Source organism: Protopterus annectens, chromosome 8.part0 (genome assembly GCF_019279795.1).
Source record: "Protopterus annectens isolate FY-2018-M chromosome 8.part0, PAN1.0, whole genome shotgun sequence".
Lineage (NCBI taxonomy): Eukaryota > Metazoa > Chordata > Ceratodontiformes > Protopteridae > Protopterus > Protopterus annectens.
Window position 1 is genome coordinate 1,622,215,472 of NC_056741.1, and position 21,829 is coordinate 1,622,237,300.

The window sequence follows — 21,829 nt, forward strand, 5'->3', positions numbered from 1 at the left end:
TTCCTCAAAATGTTTTCTGTACTTAAGAAAGGTTCTAAGATGCATGTGGAAAACAAAAATGTAAACAGAAATATAATCATGCATACAAGAGACTTACATTATTACCAAGAGACTTATTTTATTAATTAGTACATTTCTTGCTGTTACATTATAATTCAAACCATAAAATGTAATGGGATAGATAGTGATATGACTATCATTTAAATAATTGAAGAATATGTAGATTTTAAATTATCAAAATCAGAAATTAGTTTTAATGTTCAAGTAGCTTTCATAAACTTTCCAACTCCAGCAGGCAGGTTTTTCCTGTATTTCAAGCAACAATGTGTGTGTGGTGTGTGTGTGTGTGTGTGTGTGTGTGTGTGTGTGTGTGTATGTGTGTATGTGTGTATGTGTGTATGTGTGTGTGTGTCCATGTCCGCCAGGCCTTGCTCTACACACTTACTGACTAAATGGATTTTGATGGTAGCGAGGACAAGCCCCTTTTCCAAGGTGAGTCAGTGGCACAAATACAGAAGGTAAACAAAGTAGAAAAAGTATGGTTGTATTTTAGGGAAAGTGGAAAAAAATGAAGGACACAGAATAAATTATATTTTACTTCTCAAGATATCGTCATGCAGTTTTCTGAGTTCACTAAAACCATAAAAGGCAGACAAAATAATATCCTTATCAGAGACTCTTCAGAGATACCCATAGTTTTCCAGAAATTTGTGGTTTTACTAATTGGAAGATGAGGGATGAATATGTGCTGAACACTTTTTTTGTGCTTATCTACTAAGAAAACTTACATAAAATTTAAAACACTGATATCAAAGACAGATTAGTAACAGCTGGTAGTACAAAATAGCAAGGTTAAAACTCACATTAAAAAATGACAAAAAGGGATTTAATGAAGACAAACAATGCCTTTAATTGAAATCCAGCTTAGTACAATAATCTGGAAAATAAGAAAACCAGACATATTTTGAAAACAGCACTTTAAAAATAATGTTGCATTGATATTCATTAGATTATGGTCTGATGACCCTAAACATAGCCATGGCTCAGTTGCCAAAGGCTCAAAAGATGTGTATGAAAAAACAGGTAGTATTAAACTGTATAAGGATCCCTAGAAATCATAGCATTCAAAAAAGTGTCTAACATCTAACCAACATAAATAAATATTAAAATCCCATACATGGTTTCCTAATATCCCAAAGAGACGCAATGAGTATGTAATTTAGAAAATAAGAATTCAGCTGCCAGTGTAAGCATCTACATGAAGACGAAAACAGTTGTAGGAGGATACTCACCATTACAGCAGATGTAAAAAGAATACAATGATCACTGTTGCAGCTTCAATTAATAATGCTCTGGTAGTAGCCACAGGCAGACTTCTGTTACTCTGGCCTGACCTCCAGAGTGTTTGTACGTCCCCAGAATGGAACTTGTCTCATCATAACAAGAACACTCAGTAGAAGAAGCACAATAGCTCACAGCATTTCCATTCTTTCTCTGTGTAAACAGCTATGCCATCAAAAGGAGTGCCAATCCAACCTAGCAAGCAGAATGTTAAACTAATCAGGCTCAGCTGAAAAAACCCTCCCAAAAACCTAGAGTATAACATTATTCCAATTCTCAAAATCTGTTTTCAGACTTGTAGGTAAAAAGGTAAGATAGGTTCTATAGGGCTGCTGGGAGGTAAATTATGCCAATAGCAGAGATCCACGTATCTACCCTTCTACTGATAAAGTGACCTATTTTCATGACAGAATCCACTCCTGCAGCATTACTCAAAGTCTGGGAAGAGTAACAAAACATTAACTAATCTGTTCACAGACTCGCTGGTGGAATCCATATGACCTGCTAGATGGAAGTGGTAAACCAATCTACTCTTTTCCTGGACTGTATTTCTCGTTTGCAACATCTAGAAAGGTGCAAGTGGAAGTCCAAAGAGTCACTTCATAAATGCTGAATGCGAACATGTTTCTGAAAAAGGCAGCATGGTTAGGCACTGCTCTAGAGGAGTAAGTTTTTCCCAGAAAAGAAAAACAATTACAGATTGGCTTGCCATGCTTCCTTAGTATAAAGAAATAAAAAGGTAGTTTATTTGCCTCTACTCTTCAGTCCTTTCAATATAACATCTCGATTGTCTATGCATAACCCGATACAGGAAATTTTCCCACTCAGTCTGAAGCTTAAAAAAATAGGAAGTGAATATTCTGAATAAAGTAGAGCTATGAAACCAATTTAGCCATGAAAGAAAGGTTGGTTCCAACTGCTATTTCCTTGAGGAAGACCATGTAGGCTTTTACATGAAGTGGTATTTGCAGGTTCAAATGATTTGGTTCCAGGTCTGCTCTAAAACCACTCTAGGCATCAAAAATCAGTTGGTCGTTCACTGTCACCCATTCATTCCTTGTCAAAGAATGTGCAGGTTTCCTTACATATCAGCGTTTACAGCTCTGAAATTCTTCTTACTGAGGTTAACTGCTACCAAAATGAAACAAGACTTTCCAGGATGGAAATTTAATTGGGGTGGTATTAGCAAGTTTGGGGGGAGGGTCTATTCTTCTATTACAAATTTAAAGTCATAAGGAGATTGCACTAGTCTCCTTGAGGTCTGAAGAGTGAAGAATCCCAATTATTTGAATTTAGTGATAGTGTCCAGCTGAAGCTCCAAGACAAGGAAAAGCGGAATACCTGAAACAGTCACACTGAACAATACATATGCAAGACTCTTCATCAAACAAGTTAGTCAAATACATTACACATCAAGGCTGCCTAGACAATATGAAGTACAACACAGTCACCACAGCATAAAAGACATCTGATACAATTTTAGCAGGTAGGATATTCTGAACGAAAATTTTATGGCTTCCCACAGAATTTATAATTCTTCAACTGGAAAGGTGTCGCAGCATGGAATCAGAATTCTGACTCCCAGGCTGCAAGTCTGAGGTCCTCTAGTTTTGATTATACCTGTTTTGTCTTTTGTCAGGTCAGTGGTATACAAGAGCACAGAGAAAAAGTAGTTCCTCATTGCTCAAGTGCATCTGCTGGGATACCCATGGTTGTCTTTACCTAAAGATAGCTATTGGAACAAGGTCTGTTCCATCTCCTCTTGCCTACTGAAGGCCCCCCTTTGGAGAAGCTGGAAGGCATACAGGACTTGCCTGCTCACTGGATTGAAATGATTTCACTGACCACATCACCTTGCAAGGGTACCTGCAGCAGCATTTGTCGACATGATGAAGATGTGAAGCAAAGAGGTCCGCCACTGGCACTCCCTCCCAAATATTTAGTGTCAGGCTGGAAGAGCTTGGCATCCAGATTCCATTCCTGAAGACCACTGGGTTTGCTTAGATGATCTTCTAAGGACTTGTAGACTGAGAGGATTGTAAATGCCTGTAATGTGCAGTTTCTGCTTAATGACTAGCTCCAAGCTATCACAACCATGATGTAGAGGTGGCAAGATTTAGAGTTCCTCCCTGCTTGCTGATGTACTACTTAAATGTGGTGCTGTCTGTAATCACCTTAAGTTCTTTTGAATACCTTTAGTGCATGTAACAGGGCTAGTACCATGTACCACCTTAATAAAGATGCCCTTTGTTCTATCCTGGTAATTCCATTTTCATTGAGCCTTTAGTGTACATGTATGAGACACTGAAGGAAAAGCCTGATGCATCTATCAACAAGGGAAATGTACTTAAAGCATTAGCTAACCTGTCCCAGGTTAGTGGAATCCACATGCCCTCCACTCCACTACAGCAGCTGCTCACACATTATGTTTTTTCAAAAACACCTCAGCACCTAGCATTACTGAGGTGGCTATCTGAATTGAACGTCTTGGTTGGCTTGCACCTGAGATGATAACATTTTCCAAATTCTTTTGCACTCTAGGTTCAAAGTGGATGGAGGTCTTGCTACAGCAAGTTCCACAGTTACCAATGGACTTTCCTCATGTGTAACTAGACTAAGGGGACCAACAGGCTGGAAGCTAACATCTGACAAATATCTGAGTGCTCTGAGTCTGGACCTCAATGCAAGCAAGTCTTTTGTGCTGTCGGTAAGAAAAAATAATTAAACAAGGAGATTTTTCTCCTGGGAAGGACACACTGCCTGATGTGGTGTCAAGAATGTTTTTCTGCGAGAAAGGATAAGGCTGAACTTCACATAACTGAAGGAGATGCCCAGGGTGGTCACACATATGGCAATGTTGTACAGGGCCTCCATTAGTTTCTCCTGGGAATGGTCTTGTATAAGACAATCACCAAGGTACTGGTAAAACTGAATGTATGCTAATCAGATGTACATAAAGAACAGAAGCAAGCAACTGTTAAACACCTTGGGAGCAACAGACAGCCTAAAGGGTAAGGAGGTGAACTGGCAATACTCTGTCCCTGCCAAAAATCTTAAGAACCTATCACACTTCCTGTAGAAGTAGGAAGGTACACCTCTCCTAAGTGTTCAAAGAAATCATGCTTGCAGCTTACACATGCAGGGAAAGAAGGATCTGCAATGTTAACATCTAACATTTTTACATGGAAAAATGTTTACCTTTGAAAGGCCCAGGACAGATTTCCAGGATGCATTTTTCCTGTGAACCAGGAAGATACTCACATACACAATCCTATTCCCTGTTGTGTCAGATACTTTTTTCTTAACTGCTGAAGAAAGGAAGTGGTCAAAGTGGGAGCCCACTAAGGGCAACTGGTCTGTGGCCAAGAAAGATATTCTCATGAAGAGTGGGGAAAGCTCTAAACTCCATTTTCTTTAGTTTAAATTTCACAATAGCAGCCTGCTTCGTATAAAAAGGTCAACAGTTAGCAGAAAACTTTCTAACACATTTAAGAACTGGAATGTGTTGCTTCTATGGTCTTACCCATTCCAATGGACTTCAAAACACTTACGAGGGGGGAGGGGCGATCATAAGGTCTTTGTCCATAGGAGCTGTCTTTTTACATCATCTAGTAAAAGCTGGATCATCAGGAAAGCAGGTCTTGTAATCACTGCACAAGTAGCAGCCACCTTGCCACATGCATCTAAAGAATCAAAAACAGCAAACTGAGAAGCAGGATTCCCACTAAATTTCCGACATTAGCTGATGTATTGTTGGAAGTTAAAAAATGTTGTAGAATTTACATCTTAAGAGTTTTTGACAACCAAAAAGCTGATAGAACAAGTCGTTCTTTTGAATTATCTGTGGGGAATGATTCTTTGTTGAATGTGTCGATATATGAAATGGATTTTTTCACGATGCTATTCTGAATGAAGGAAATTAAGTGAATGACAACTGCACTGGTTATGGTAGACTTTTGGTTCTGAATCTTCCACATACCAGTAATACTGTCCCTCCTAAGATTTCAGCTGCAGTATATTTATCTGAAAATGTACTGTGTAGAAAAGCTGAGCTTGAACATTTTAAGTTTTTAAAATTGAAAAAACACAACTTAAATAAAAAATGAACGGGAGGCTCTGAAATATTTAAGAACTTAGACCAAAATTTGTGTGTTTAAGCAAGCTGACAAAGGGGGTAACTAGGTAGTCACATCTAAGGTCAAATATGACCAGATAGCTTACAAGTTGTTGAGAGTACATGATGATTATATGGAGCTGGCCAGCAACCCTGTTTCCCTTTTTAATGGTGAATTGTTGGAACTGTTAGAAAGGTGTGAGCATTTGGGTTTCCTTATGGCTGATGATGTGAAGAAACTTAATGCACCTAAACCTTGTGACACAATGTTCTATGCCACTCCTAAAATTCACAAGTTTCTGTTGGATCCACCGGGCAGACCCAAGACCCACTGTATCGGAGGTTGATTCGTATTTGCAGAATGTGGGGATCTTTTTAGAATCCTTGTTAAAGGCGTACTTGTGTAAAGTTCCAGCACATATTAAGAACAGACAGGAACTTTGTGAGTTAGTAAAATGTGACATTGAGAGGAAGTTCATCTATGGCACAAATGTTTTCTTGGAACATGTTGTGGTATTCATATATTACATAGATGACTTGTTTTTGATATATAGTGGGACTCTCTGTTATTGTCTGAATGTATGGTTGAACTACACAACAATGAGCTTGGATTGGAATTTTCTTTTGTGTACGACAAATGTTCCATACAGTTTCTTGATTTGGATGAGACTGTGGGGCATCTATTCCCTAGCCATGTTACTTGTCTTTTGGAAGGTTTTTGAATCTCAAAAGAGTTACTTAATGCATCATTTTTCAGTACAAGCATGGCACAGGACCCCATTGGATCTTTTGCTTGTGGTCACTGTAAGATCAGTTGTAGGGTCAGAAACTTATCTGGGGCTTTTATTAATGGGAGAAAGTTTACTTCTAGGGGTCAGTTTTTTTGTAGCTCTCACAGTGTGGTTTACATCAGAGGCTGTTGTTGCAGCAACGTCAAGTGGTATGTGGGGCAAACCAAAAGATTTGTCAAGGTGCAGATTTTAGAGCATTTGGGGGATATACAGAGAAACAATATGAGATGTCCCGTGGCTGAACATTTTCACGTGGTACATGCTGATTCAGATGAAAGCTTTTTTGTGTTTTTGCACAGCCGACTATGCATAGGGGTGGTGACTTTAATCAAACGTTGAATGAGTTGGAAAGCAAAATGATCTTGAATTTTAGGACTCTGCACCCTAAGGGGGTCTCAATTTGGAAGTTAAATTAAATTTGAAGTTAAGTATACTATATCAATAACTGAATAGCTATTAATAACTGAATATGTATTTATTATACTCATTGTATTTCTATCTGGGGCATTTATAAGGTTGTGAATGCATTTAACACATTGAAGGACTTTATTATGGCACTGTGCACTTTAAGGATTTAATTAATGCTAGTTATGGATCAATCGGGGGGGGTGTATAAATTGAGTGATTTTCTAATTGGTTGTATCCACTGAAAGTGAATGGCCGACGTACCAGATGGTGTTTTTTTGTTTTATTTGTTTGTCTTTTCGGCTTTTCCCGGTTAGGGGTCGCCACAGCAGAACTCCGGTCTGCTAATGATTGGCAGTAAATTTTTTTATTGTGCCGAGTTGCCAGCCCGACGGCCAACCTTCAGCAAAGGCATAGTGTTTTTTGTATTTCATTGTAATATAGTTGGATTACATACCTCTCAACCTCTTAGTGGAAGAAATTTGGGCAAAGCCCAACAAAATGGGGGGTTAAAGGCCCAAATATAGGAACATATTTTAAATATTACTCTTATAAACTTAGAAAGTTGCTAGAGTAACAGGGTTTGATTTAGCATACATTTCCTGAAGGACAGGAACTATGAAGCTCAAATGTATGTCATTATTTAGTGACTTCAGTCCTTAGCTCATCCAAGTGATTTGCCAGAAAGTGACACATTTTATGAGGAGCAGAACAAAAACATGAACCAAAAATTTGGGCATTCTTTGAAAATCTGTACAGTTGAGAGGTATGAGTGGGACTCCTGATGCTCGGATTGTTTTTTTTTTTTTTTTGCATTTTGGTTCTTTGGTGTATTTATGATCTAAAGACTTAAAGCTGCATTTAACTATGCGCTTACTGACCATTACACAGTTTCTTCCCAAACCTGTATAGGACACAGCTCTTTTTTATCATAGGAAAGAGCATAATTAGTGGGCAACAACCTGAGCACATCTAGAGGCATCCAGTGAATTTACTGCAGGGTCTACAGCAGTGTTTTTATGAGACATTTGAATTTTTCCTCAACCATGTAAAGTGTTTACGGTTTTACAAGAAGTACTTCTGGAACTGGCTCAAGCAGGGCATTACAAAAGGCATACCTGAATGCCTGAAACAGTGATGAAATGGTGACAGACTTGGGCTCTTTGATGCTCCAGAAGTCTGCCTACCTCTTGCGGCTGGGGCTCATGATTCATTTATCACCTCAATTTAAAATTATTTCAGACTAAATAGAGGCTCTCTTTCTCAAGGAAACATCTGCATAGAAGAGCTACAAGAAAGTGATTTTTTACAGGCAGTGTACTCTAGGGGATACTAAAGAAGAACGGTGCAAGAGAGGTTTCTTCCTCGACATTTGCCAAAGACAACAGGTTGCAAGAAAGTTCTCCCATTCTCTTGGTGGGAGGAGCAGTACTGGACACTGGTGGCTCTCTGGGGGTGTGGTCAGAACATGACTGTCTGCCATGCTGTCACATTCTTCATAAATATTTGATAAGCAAATAGAGACGGGCTGCAGACATGTGAATGGGGGTAAGGTGCAGTGGTAAACATCCTTTGGATAGGTGTCTGTCGCACAAGCTACAAGGTCTGAAGTTCAGCCATCTTAGGCTTTTGATAAGCTGTCATAATCTTCTACGCTTTACCTATGCTGCTGGACAATGACATGGGACCACTATCTTGTGGTGTGCACCTTGAGCTTGTCCATGGTGGAGGCGTGACAACCAGTGTCTTGTGACTCATTAATAATTTCTCTTCAAACCTGGATGGGATGCAAGGTCTCTAGTGCACTGATAGTCACATAAAGACCAGCAACAGTTAGGAAAGTAATGGAAACAGAAACTGCAGCTGGGAGCAGACAAAGCTGCACCTTGACAGAGTAGGCACCTTCAGGGCCTCATGGGCTTAACAGGGTCACTCTGGCCTCACTCTCTTCCAAGAAAATGTTTCAAACCTAACTTTTAAGACTTATCCATTTCATTTCTTGGTGGTACTTCATTTTATGCTTATCAGAATGACCACAGGAAGAGTGTCTTACAGAAGAAACACCGGCTTAAGCCAAGAGGCTTTTTATATTCAACAAAAGCCTGGCTGTTAAGGGGATTTTTCTTATTAAACAGAACAGTGATGAGAAAGTGACACAAGATGACTCTCATCTAAACAGAAAAGGCACACTTCCTAATGATCTTTTCCAGGAATGTCATCAGCCTTACAGGTCTACAAAAATACAGTAAGAAATGACAAAAAAAAAATCACTACAATTTAAGCAGTAAAATTATCAACTAAGAAATATTATAAAATGAAAAGAAAATAATATTTCCAATTTGAGTACTTAACTACTGTGCTCTGGAAATTACCAGAATGAAGCCACCAAGACAAATTCAATCTGCGAGACAAAAACAGGAAATGAAAATGACATGAGTCTGCTCTTTCCTTTCGACAGCATATCCAACTGCAGTCAGCAGCTTGGGAAAAAGATTAACTCTGTTCTGTGGGCATGCAAAGCTCTGGACGTAAAGCCAGATGAACAGACATCCACCTGCTGCTAATTCTAAAGCATTACAAATGGAAATGCAGTAGTGATACTTATTTATCTGTTAACATGTTTGGTCCTGCGTGAAAAAGTCCATGAACATCTGTACATATTTTCTAGAGTAACTTTTCTGGCACATTTCGACTGGCTACTATGATTTGCTGCACTGTAGACCATACATACTAATAGCAGCATCTCCTCAATGGGCAATCTGTTTGCCCTGTCGAGACTTCCATTTAGCGAACAGTTTCCTCTAGTGATGACTTTAAATTACTACAACACTGCACTACTTATCTGTCGTCATTAAAGTGTGAAAAACTCCAGAGCTCATTTGATACAGCCTGGACAAGTGGTACATATGACGTAATCTAGACATTTCTTGACTCTTTTCTTCTAGCCAGTCAGTGTGGAAGATGGTACTCATTTCAGAGAGAACAGCAGCTATTGTCCAAAACCCTGAGAAGATTGGTGATAAAACACCAAAGGGAGGGACAGCTGCTTGCAATGATTTTGTTGGACAAGTGTTGTCTCTCTCCCTTGTAAATTTTGCATATAAACGTATTGGACCAAGCACCTTGTTGCTTGCCAGTTCATCAGGTTTACATGTCTTCAACACTCCATTTATACGCAATTTCCTTCATAGCTTTCTTGTTTGCATGTCTTGAGAAACGTTTTTGTTCAAAACCATTTGACCTGTAATCACAAAGTACCAGTGTCACTTTAAAATCTGACAAAACAAATCAGAAATGAAAGATTATGAATGTTCTACAAAGCAATATCAACTGCTACAAATTGAAAATCACTCTGATGTGCAACTGTTTTATTATTTTCAACTAACACTTTTTAAAAGAAGAGAAAGATGAAATGTCTACACAACCTCTGGTGCCAATTATGTACAACACTCCTCTATGCTTCTTTCTTGAATATAAATATATCACATCACTCAGAAATAAGTACATCAAAAAACACTTACTGGCGACTGAAAAAATGAATCTATTCAGGTTTAGTACTTTGGCACCATGCGCCTTCAATGATACAAAATTCTTCAAAACAAAATTATACACTGAATCCTATTGCCAGTAAACAGTTCTTTCCTGCACATACTTGCTAAACTAATCTCTAAATGAAGACTAGCACAGTTTACAACTAAATCAAAATAATTTTCTGTACCAACTGTTACACACAAGAATTTACTCAGTTTTGCTGCTGACGAAGTAGATCACACTAAGACTATGGTAGTTCAGAGAAGAAATCCAGGTGGCACTTAAACTGCTTACGGAAAACTGTCAAAGGGTTTGGGAATCGGCCATAATCTTGCTGGTGAGCACAGTGGTGAAATATCACAGAAAATAAGGAGTTACAAAGTGAACAGTTATCAATGTAGCAGTATGAATCATTTAGCAGTTTACAGATGGAATACCAGTACTACTTTGCATTCTGAAGCATTTGCAAAAGATGGAACCTGCATCATGTTAACAGTGGTAAGCAAAAACAAAAATTTGCAACAGAATTTGAGTCTATAAGTTACAGTATCATAGAAAAGTAATTAAATAAATAAAATAAATTGTGTGCAACTCAGTAGTTGAGTTTTGGAGCCAGGCAAAACCTTTGTTAATCTTAGGCTGGATGAAATCACAGGATAAGAAATGGGGGCAAGACTGAGCTTGCCCAAGAAGTTCCACAAAAAGAACATCAGAAAACAGAAGAGACTAGACGTGAAATGCAAGCCAAATGACAGGCTGTGATACAAAAGTGAAATGGTTTAAGTACTCAAAGCCCTGAAGGAATTTACTGAAGGACTTACCTTACCTTCTCACAAATGCAACAGCTATTCACAATGAGTTTAACTGTGAGAGTGGGAAGTGCCCAATTCAGAACAATGAGTATTTATTATTTACTTCACATTTGTTTACCAGGAAAGTTCGACTTGACACATGTCCCTATTCAACAGAGGTCCGGGGAGAAAAGTTCCAGTAAAAAGTAGTAAACATGTTGATGAAGTTAATAATACAAGGAAATTCTAGCATGCAAAATCATCAATAGTACAATAATGGGCAAGAGAGTACTTTAGAGGTGAAAATAACATAACGTGATACATGCATTTGGATAAAGAGTAAGGCAAGTTACAAAAGAATGGGAGAAAAGAATGTAGTACGATAGCACCTACTATGAGCGATGTGGTTACATACACACAGCTTAGAGTTATCCAGGATGGCTGCAAGAACAAAGTCAGTTGTCTACTAAGTGAGAATTTAGGAGCTTTTTTAAACTGCACTATGGAGCAGTTAGAGGAAATAGAGGTTTGCAGCTTGTTCCATATTTAGAATAACATTAGAGAAGAGAGATTCCCAGCTGAGCTGTTAGCTTTGGTGGTTTCTAACAGCAATTTATCAGTGGAGCGGACGGCTCTAGTAGTGGTATATGGTTGTATATTTTTCAGAGCAGGGATTTTATCTGGTTAGTTGTACATACTGTAGCAGTTGAGCAAGCTGAGTAGAAAACTTGAGGAAGTTAAGTAGAAAACTAACAATAGAGGGAACTACAAGCTGGAGAAAATGGCACAGGGTGGACAAAAGCACAAAACCTGAGATGGTAACAAGGAAGAAGGAAAAACACGACTTTTGCTAAAGTGACCAGAATGGCTGAGGAGACCAAGTCACTGTGCAGCATAAAATCTTTCCCTGACCTGATTTATACATATTATGACAGAACACGGCATTCAAAATATGCATAAGTGATGTACGAGGCTTCTGTGTATTTTTTAACTTTGTTTTTCAACAGAAGAGAATTTGCATGCATTTTCAAGCACTCTTCTATAGAAAAATTGATTTTTCTTTTTTTCTTTTTTTATTTAATATTTAGTGTAAAAGATAACTAACCCACCACCACAACCAAATGTTGGAAGTCCACTTCCCATTTCCTTATATTAACTATAACGTAAAGACAACATGCAATTACATCACTGGGTGGGCACATGCTAATTAATCTAAACTGTACAGCCTACACAGCTAAACTGGAAAGTTTCTGGAAGCTGCAAATCTATCAAATTAAGTCCAAGGGAAAAAATAATCACCACATAGCTTTTTGTCAAACTGTTGACGGGCTTTTAAGTAATCCTAATTAGCAGCTACTTGCCCAATGATGAAATCACATGCTGCCTACATGTCACAACTAATGTAAGACAATGGGAGGTATATTAAAGACTAGCTTGTTTGGAGGCAGATTTAAAAGACATTTTTTAAATGTTACTTGTAAGGGAAAATTCCATTTTTCAAAAACGGTCTTCTTACAGATGTGTGAGAAAACTCTTGTTGAAAAACAAGAATTAAAAATAGGTTCATTTTCTTTAAATTGTCATTAATATTGTAAATTAGTTTAAAACACTTTTTGAATGTATCAGTGGTTAGCATTGCCGCCTCACAGCAAGAGGTTCTCCGGTTCGATCCTCGGCTGGGGTGCCTTCTGTGCGGAGTCTGCATGTCCTCCCTGTGGTCGCGTGGGTTTCCTCTGGGTGCTCCGGTTTCCTCCCACATCCCAAAGACATGCTGCAGGTGGATTGGATACTCTAAATTGGCCCTAGGTGTGCGTGTGAGTGTGCCTTCTGTGGAAGGTTGGGCGCCGGGCTGGCAACTCGACACCGTAAAACTCCACTGCCATTCAATGTGCGGACAAGGTGATCCGCTGTGGCGACCCCTAACTGGGAAAAAGCCGAAAGAAGAAGAAGATACTTGAAGCAATTGTTTTAACACATTCAATTATACCTTAAGACAAAGGCAAAAAAGAGTTATGTACTTACCAAAACTTAGCATTTGTGTTATCCTATGTCACTATTCATGGCTTCTGGGTCGTAGGATCTGACCTAGGATCCGAGCTGACAACTTCTCAGGAAAATCCTAGGCTAGCACTCCTCCCGCTCCCATGATTCTTTGCTGCCCTCTAACCCCTCAGATCAAGTTTGCCCCAAAGCTAGAAGACAGCCAGAGTAGACTTGGACCACCAGACAGGACATCTCCACTTCCTATAAATCCAACAGGATGGGGGAAGGAGGAAGGGATAGTGATGAACAAGTGACATAGGATAACAATGATGCTAAGTTATGGTAAGTACATAACTCTTTATCTGATGTAATCCATGTCGCTATTCCTCACTTCTGGCTCAGAGTCCCCAGCTACAATACAATATTGGGTGGCATCAAGGAAGGACATACCGAAGAACTGTGGAGCCAAAGAAAGCCCTATTCCTGGAGGCTAGGTCGAGTTTGTAATGAGTAATGAAGGTGTGAGGAGTAGAGCAGGTAGCTGCAGCACAAGTCTCATCTACAGAATGTCGGGCGAAATAGGCAGCTGACGTAGCCACAAATCCAGTGGAATGAGCTCTGACAGGTCCTGGTAAAGGCAATCCCTTAGAGGAATTAACTGTAGAAATATACTGGGACAGCCAATGAAATATCGTAATCTTGAACACCTCCCGACCCAGTCTGTTAACACAGAAGGCCACAAACATTTGTTCAGATTTCCGAAAGCTCTGTCTTGTTTAAACAGAATCGTAATTGTCTATGCACGTCAAGCGTATGCAGCATATGTTCTCCTTTATTGGAATGGTTGGGAAAGATGACTGGCAAATGAATGGTTTGACTCAAATCTGCTTCAGTGGCTACCTTGGGCATGAAAGAGGCATTAATACTGACAGCCACTCTGTCTCTATGAAAAATCATGTATGGCGGCTTGATTGAGAGAGCCTGCAACTCAGACACTCATCTTGCTGATGTTATAGTCACCAAAAAACAGTTTTCCAAGACAAAAACAATCTCACGAGTTGCAGCAGGCTCGAAAGGACTCTGCGCAAGAGATTGCAGCACAAAGGGACGGTCCCAAGGAGGAGAGGAATGTTTGATAGGGGGGGCCACAGAAAACTTTCAAAAAACCCTTACAAAGGCGAGAAGAAAAAGTAGGTTCCTCCCAAACATGAAAATTAGAGATGGCCACTAGCTGCAGCTTAATAGTGGAGAAGCTAGCTCCATTCTAAAAGAGAGAAGACAAGAAGAATAAGATGTCTGGAATGGGAGCTGAAAAGGGATCCAGGTTTCACCGATTAGCCCAGATAGAAAATCTTTTCCATTTACTACGATAGACCTTTCTGGTGGAGGGCTTGAGGACAGAATGAGGTCTCTGACTAGAGAGGCAAGCCTGGACTGGTTTAAGATTACAGGAAGTGGACAAGCCACGCAGTTAGGCGAAGAGTTTGAAGGTTTGGGATCGGAAGATGAGAGGGGTGAGATAACGAATCCAGAAGGGGATCCAGTACCCAAGGGAGGTACTTCAGATGAGACCTGAGGAGGGGAAACCACACCAGCCAAGGCCAGAAGGGGGCAATGAGAATCATGGGACCCTTGAGGCGCCAAGCTTTCTGAAGCACTCTGGGAATGAAAGGTACAAGAGGATAAGTGTAAAGGAGACCCAGAGGTCAATCGTGAACTAGAGTACCCCTGGGGGCCTCCCCAGCTGGGGGGATCAGGGCGAAGTACCTGTTGCATTTGTGATTGAGAGGGAAGCAAACAGATCGCAACTCGGTTGACCCCAGGGAAGGAAGATCTCTCTCGCCACTGAGGGATTCAGGGACCACTCGTGAAGAGAGTTTGTCTGCTACCACACTGGTCTCCCTGAGAAAGTGCATTGCAAGGAGAAAGCACCCGGAGGACATCACCCATTCCCGCACTGGCAAGGCCTCGCGACAAAGCAGGCATGTGCCTCCTTGTTTGGTGATGTACCACACAACAGCCATGTTGTCCATGTACACTGCAATGGTACCCAGAGGAAGGCAGTCCTGAAAGGCAAAGTGAGAAGAACTGCCCTCATCTCTAGTACATTTATGTGCAGTTTGGTCTCTGCAGGGGACCATGTACCTTGGACCGTCTTTCCCTGGCAATGCCCCCCTCACCCCAGCACGGAAACTTCCATGGACACCGTGGCACAGGGAGGAGGAGAAGAAAAGGGTCTCCCCACGAGAAGATTGGGAAACTGAATCCACCAAAGAAGATGACACCTGCACACCAGAGCGGGGTGGATGGAAGCTGTCATTAGGTGAGACAGAGAAGACCACTGAACCGCTACAGTCCACTGTAGCACCCTCATATAAAACCTGGCTAAAGGCACCAGATAGACTGCTGCCGTCATGGACCCAAGGCCCTGAGAATAAACTGGACCTGAAGACGAGACAGATCTAGGAGACACTGAACATGGGATCTGATTAACTGTTCACGCCTGGGAGGTAACGCTGCAATCTCTGACACAGTGTCTAGTTGGATGCTGATAAACTCCATGTTCTGGGTCAAAATCAGATTCGACTTGGGGAGAAACACTGTAATTTCTAGCTGGTCGAACAGGCTTAAGTAGGTACTGAGTGGCTGCGACCAGTTGATGCTTCGTGGGAGCTGTGAGGAGCCAACTTGTCAAGGTAAGGAAACATCTGGAATCCATGCGGTAAGCTGCCAACACTGCCATGTACTTGGTGAACACCCAGGGGCTGTGGTGTGACCAAAGAGCAGTGTCCTGAACTGGTAATGATTGGCCCCTACACGAAAGAGGGAGATGTCTCCAGGAGCACATGTCTATTTTTATACAACAAAAAACAGAGCAGGAGAAACAGCTAAACGTGCCTTAGAAAGTCCCAAAGTACAACAAAATGAATAACTCAAGGCACGAATGTCCACGCAATATGAATTTATTGAAAATAAAAACGTGTAAAGCTTTTGAGTTAAACGCTCTTTATCAATACATAAAAAACCTTCTTCAAACCATTCTTTAAATAATTCTTGCCAACCAATCATATTACAAAATTAATTAAATAATTAAAAACATATTATAACAATATCAAGTCTAAAAGAGATATCACAATTAAACATAAGAATGTTTCATTTTAAGTATAGGTTGAATGCTATTGACTTTGAGACTCGGTGGCATATCAGCTCTCAAATAATTTATCCACTTGTATTCAGCCCTTTCAGTTTTATTTATATCATCATCCTCTCTTTTATCTGAAAAAATCTTTTGCAGTACCCTAAACTTAAATGTATGGTCAGTCCCATTTTCTATTATAGGCTTACATAGGGCATTGGTCTCTACCCCCCTACGAATCTCTGAGACATGTGACGATATCCTTTCCTTAAGTTTACAATTGTATTACCTATATAGAAAAAGGTACATTTTATATAGTTTGCTAAATAAATAACATTCTCAGTAGTACATGGAGCAAACATATTAAAAGAAAACTCAGTTTTAAGGATAGGGTGTTCAAAATCCAAATCTGTGTTAATATATTTACAAAAAATACAGTTATGACAAGGAACTGTAATCTTGGTTTGTACTTGGGTTACTTTTGCATCAAATTTAACATCCTTGTAACACAATAATTGCTTTAAGTTCTTCTCATTCTTAAACACAAAGAATGGTGTGACTCCAACTATCTTCATTATTTCATTATCAGACTGTAAGATGGTCCAGTTTCTTTTAATTATATCCTGTGTTTGCAGTGAATGTCTATTATATTTCATTATGTAGCCTAGGCCATATTTCTTATCGTCCTTTTCCTAATGATGACCATCATTATTTAAGGCACCGTTATTAGATAGATAAGGTCTAGCTAAATTATGGTGTTCAGATGCAGCATACTGAACACTGTTTATTTGTTAATAGATTCCTGTCATAACCTCTCAGTACAAAATCATTAACCATATTCTCAACTTCTGATCTGAAACCTTCATCAGTAGTATTTAGCAGACTGGCATGCAAAAGCTGGCTTTTTACAACACCTTTATAGATATGCCTAGGGTGCATAGTATTACTGTGGACAAACCTAGTTGTCTGAACATTTTTCTTATGTATAGAGGTGTGTAAGGTACCATCAGCTTTACATAAAGTAACATCCAAAAAACTACTTTCTTTATCTGAATAATTCATATCAAAGTGAAGGAAATCTGTAGTCTCATGTAGTTCTTGCACAAATAATTTGAGGGTGTGATTAGTTCTCATCCACAATATTATAACATCATCCACAAACCGTTTATAAAATATTAACTGGTTATGCTTAAACCCAGTCAACATGGGATCAAAAATGAGGGGCTCTTCCCACCTGGCTAATACAAGATTAGCATAGCTATTAGCCACCAGAGTCCCCACTGGCACACCTAGAATCTGATTATATATAGTGTCATTAAACAAACATTATTTTCTAAAACCAGCTGTAGAGGGGAACATATCAAAAACACTTTGTTCTGTGTATAATTACTGCGTTTCACTAAAAACTCTCATATATGTTGTATCTCAATATCATTGGGAATCATAGTAAAAAGTGATTTTTATATCCACTGTTACTAAAAGAGCTTCACTAATATTATTAGTTTCCAGAAATGCTCCCAAGGAATCTAAAAAATCACATGCGTCTCTAATGTATCCTTTACTAAATTTTAACAAAGGTTTAAGTTGTTGATCCAAATACTTAGAAATAGCCGTAGTGGCCCATTGTGCCCTCCAGAGGCAATAGGTCTCATAGGGGGCGTTGTAATTTTTTATGGATTTTCGGCAAACCATATATGAATGGACAAATTGGATGTTCAATGCACAAAAAATTATATTCTGCCACCTGGCTACCAAATCATCTGTAACGACAGACTTAAATGTGGAGGTGTAGCTATACTCTTATACCATAACTACTTACACCAATCCTATCCCTAACTTTAGTAATGCTGAACTTACTACTGCTCTACTAAAACTAAACAGCCACAAATCCATATGTATTGGCTGCCCTATATATACCCCCTGGTAACAACATCCCAATACAAGAAGATATCCTCTCCTGGTTTTCCTCCAATATAAAAAATGAAAACTACATCCTAGGTGACACCAACATAAACTGGACCTCATTAACTTCACCTACCCCGTCTCAGTCTATCAATCTCTACAACTTTAGCCAACTTATAAACTCCCCTATCAGACCAAACAAAGATGGATCCTCCAGCACCATCACTGACTGGATCCTTACATCCCATCCCAACCTCATCTCAAACTCGGGAATCCTTCCTGACCCTCTCAGTGACCACCTTCTAGCCTTTGCTGACCACCACCCCTGCCCTCTCTAGCAGCAGCACCATTAGATCCACACATGCAATCTCTCCCATTTCAACCCTCAAGCTTTCTCTGAACGTCTAAGACTTACTGATTGGTGTCCCCTAAAGACACTGCTCCTAGACAGTGCCACCACTTACTTCAATGATACATTCATAAACACACTCAACGACCATGCCCCTACAAGAGCCAAACGAATCAGAGCTAAAACCTCCCCCCTGGCTGTCCAAGGAAACCAAACTTACCATGCTACAAAGAGATAAAACCTGGAAACTGTATCAAAAACTAAACTACCCAACCATTTATTAAAATTCAACCAACTTCTTAATTCCATAAAAAAATTCATAACTAGAGATCGGAAAACATACTTACTCAAACTTCAAACCATCCACTCAGCCAACCCTAAAAAGTTCTGGTCCACAATCTCCTTACCCCTCCTCCTCCCAGGTAACAAAGAGAGCCCTTACCCAAACCCAAACCTTACTGACCTAGACACTGCCACTCAATTTAACAACTTCTTCATTGACTGCATAGCCAAAATGTCCTCCTCTTTTCCTCACCTCCCATCATCTCCTCCACCCCCCCCAACCACTCACTCACCTCCCCCCTTTTCAACTTTCAACCTAGCTCCACTTGTACTAGCAGACTACTTCTCCAACTAAAACTTAGCCGGAACGCTCCTGACAACCTCCTAGCAATCTTCCTAAAACTATCTGCTGACAGCATAGCCCTTCCCATTTCCATCTTAATCATCAGATCCAACCAAGAAGCATATGTCCCATCCATCTGGTGCCAAGCATACATAAAACCACTACACAAAGGAGGAAAAAACATGGACACTTCCAAATTCAGATCTATAGCTATCCTTTCCCCTCTTTCAAAAAATCCTGGAGAAATGTATCCATACTCAACTTATGTCTTACCTTACTCAAATTAACATTCTTAGCCCCACTCAACATGGCTTCCGCCCTGGTCAAAGTACCATGACTCCTCTCCTTTCTCGAAAACATAAATAAAGCTTGTGACTCTGGTAAGCTTATCTTCCCTGTTCCTCAACCTATCCAAAGCTTTTGATACTGTCTCCCACACTCGACTGTTAACTCAACTCTCATCTCTCAACCTCTTCTCCACCACCTTAGCCTGGTTCACAAGCTACCTCTCTGAACGTCAACAAGCTGTTCAATGGAAATCCTCCACCTCCCCTTTCAACACACCCCCACCAAGGTCCCACAAGGTTCTGTTTTAGGACCTCTTCTCTTCAATATATTTATTAATTTCTACCACACCACCCCTGACTCATCAATAATCCAGTACGCAGATGACTCAGTTATCATCTGGGTCTGCATACACCACCTCAGACCTACTTCTAAAAACTCAGTCAGCCTTCTCTAATACTGAATTCTAGATGAAAAATAACCACCTTGCCCTCAATGCTAAAAAAACTAAACTTATGGTATTCTCCCCCTCCAGAAACTCCCCAGTAGACAAAGACTCCTTCTCAATACTTAGCAGTGACAACATCCCAATCAAAATTGTATCCAATACCAAACTCCTTGGTGTCATCACTGACGACCATCTAAAATTTGACGTCCATATTCAATCTACCATAAAAAAAAAAAAAAAAAAAAAAAAAAAAAAACCCACCAAAAACTGGGGCTTCTTTACAGGCACAACTGCTATCTCTCCCCCTTCACTAGAAAAACCCTAGCTTCCTCCTACCTTCTCCCATCTCTGATGTATGGCGCCCCCCTGTTAACCTCCAACTCGGTCTACAATCTAAACTAGAATCATGCTATAAATAAAATAAGCAAATTTGCCTACCAATTCAAAAAAATCCTCCCACTACTGCCACTCTCTCCTCACTCTACAGTGGCTCGAACTTCCTAATTACTTGACCTTGCTTAAACTCACAAATGCCCACAAACTCATCCACAAAACTACAATCTGCCCTTCTTCTCTTCCACACTAAGCCTCTACATCCCCAACCGCTCACTCAGATAAACCTCCTACAAATGCACAAACCCTCACGACCCCTTGGCCACCTGCTACTTTCTTGCTCTATCTCTAAACTAAGGAACTCTCTCCCTCTCACCCTTCGCAATACCCCCAACCACACCAATCTGAAATCTCTCCTCTTCTATTATCTCACAACTAAATGGATCTGCCCACCCCACACCCCAACGTAAATTCCTCCTCCAACTATCTACCCCACCACCTACTGCAAAAACTACTTTCTTCAACATCGCCATTATACTCTACTTGGGACAGTCAGCTACTCCACCCTGACCCCTCTCTCAAATTGATGCCCTTCCTTCAAAAAAAAATATTAATTCACAAATATGTCTCATTTTGTTTGTATTTCAAAAATTGTGTTAATTGCACTTTTTTTATTGTATCATAGAATGTAGCCCTTTGTGAACTTGCTGTATTGTACACACACTAAATTTCTCTGTAGCCTTGTTTTCATATTGTTTATCTATAACTATTTTTGGAGCGTTTCTCCCCAGGCCACCATTGAAAATGGGCTCTTCATGGTCCAGTGGACCTCCCCAGTTATCAAACTGAAATAAAATATAAAAAATAAAATTCTGGAGTAATTATTAATTGCATTAAATGATCATACAAATCTGTCTTAATTCTACATATCATAGTATTTAAACCTACATTACTTATAACTCTAAATGTATTTGTATCCATCAAAAAATTCTGCATTAAATCATAGTACATTTCACTATCCATTTTAACAGTTCTGTCTTTGCAAATCCAATCTTCAACACAGTCCATGAGCAGAGAAAAGAGTCGCCAGTCGAAAATACTACAGAAAACTGTTACCCACAGAAAGGACTAGGGGCATCACCAAAGGTAGGCCCGATAACACGGAGCAAGAAAAACTGATTGGACACACTTGTGAATTTGTCTAAGGTTATTTTTGATAATGTTGAACTGAAACTTTTAGACAAAGGTTTAACCTTTATACCTTCTAATGATGGAATGTTGAATGATTGTCTTACTGGATTACGTTTGTTTGTCAGAAATTTGGATTTAAAAACAGTGTTTAAAAATAATGTTGATGATAATTATGAACTTAGAAGAAGTAATTTGCACCTGTTAGTTCGGCAAATGTTATGGATTTTTATAGGATGTGTGAAAATATGTATGATTTATTTTTTAAAGGCAAGTCTGACAAATATTTAAAAGTCTTGCCTTCTTGCTCGCACCTGGTCAGAGTTTCTTTTACTTTTGGGCCAAATAAAGATGTGTCATCGCATGGGGCGTTAATAAAGGAAGACTTGAAGGGCTCTGCGAACTCGCATAGGCACGTCCAGGAGTGTCTCCTTTGGGAGATTTCTGTACCCGCTGCCCTACTTGCTCCATCGGCTGCATAAGATATAAGCCGCATGGAGGAGTTGAATACAGAGTTTAAGGTCGCAAGCTGAGAGGTTACCTTGTCTGAAACCCCAGCAGCTGTAGAACCCTGGAGGGTATCACCTAACTCCTTCAGGAGATCCCT

General features: G+C 39.8%; 1 protein-coding gene across 1 annotated transcript in view; it reads right to left on the reverse strand.

Moving 5' to 3' along the window:
• Positions 1-9,238: 9,238 nt before the first annotated feature.
• The window catches only part of BUD13 (BUD13 homolog), a 252,929-nt gene continuing 240,338 nt past the window's right edge, over positions 9,239-21,829 (reverse strand). Inside the window, exon 4 of the mRNA XM_044079472.1 lies at positions 9,239-9,892. Coding sequence (XP_043935407.1) covers positions 9,799-9,892 — 94 coding nt within the window. The 3' untranslated portion in view covers positions 9,239-9,798. The remainder of the gene's footprint in view (positions 9,893-21,829) is intronic.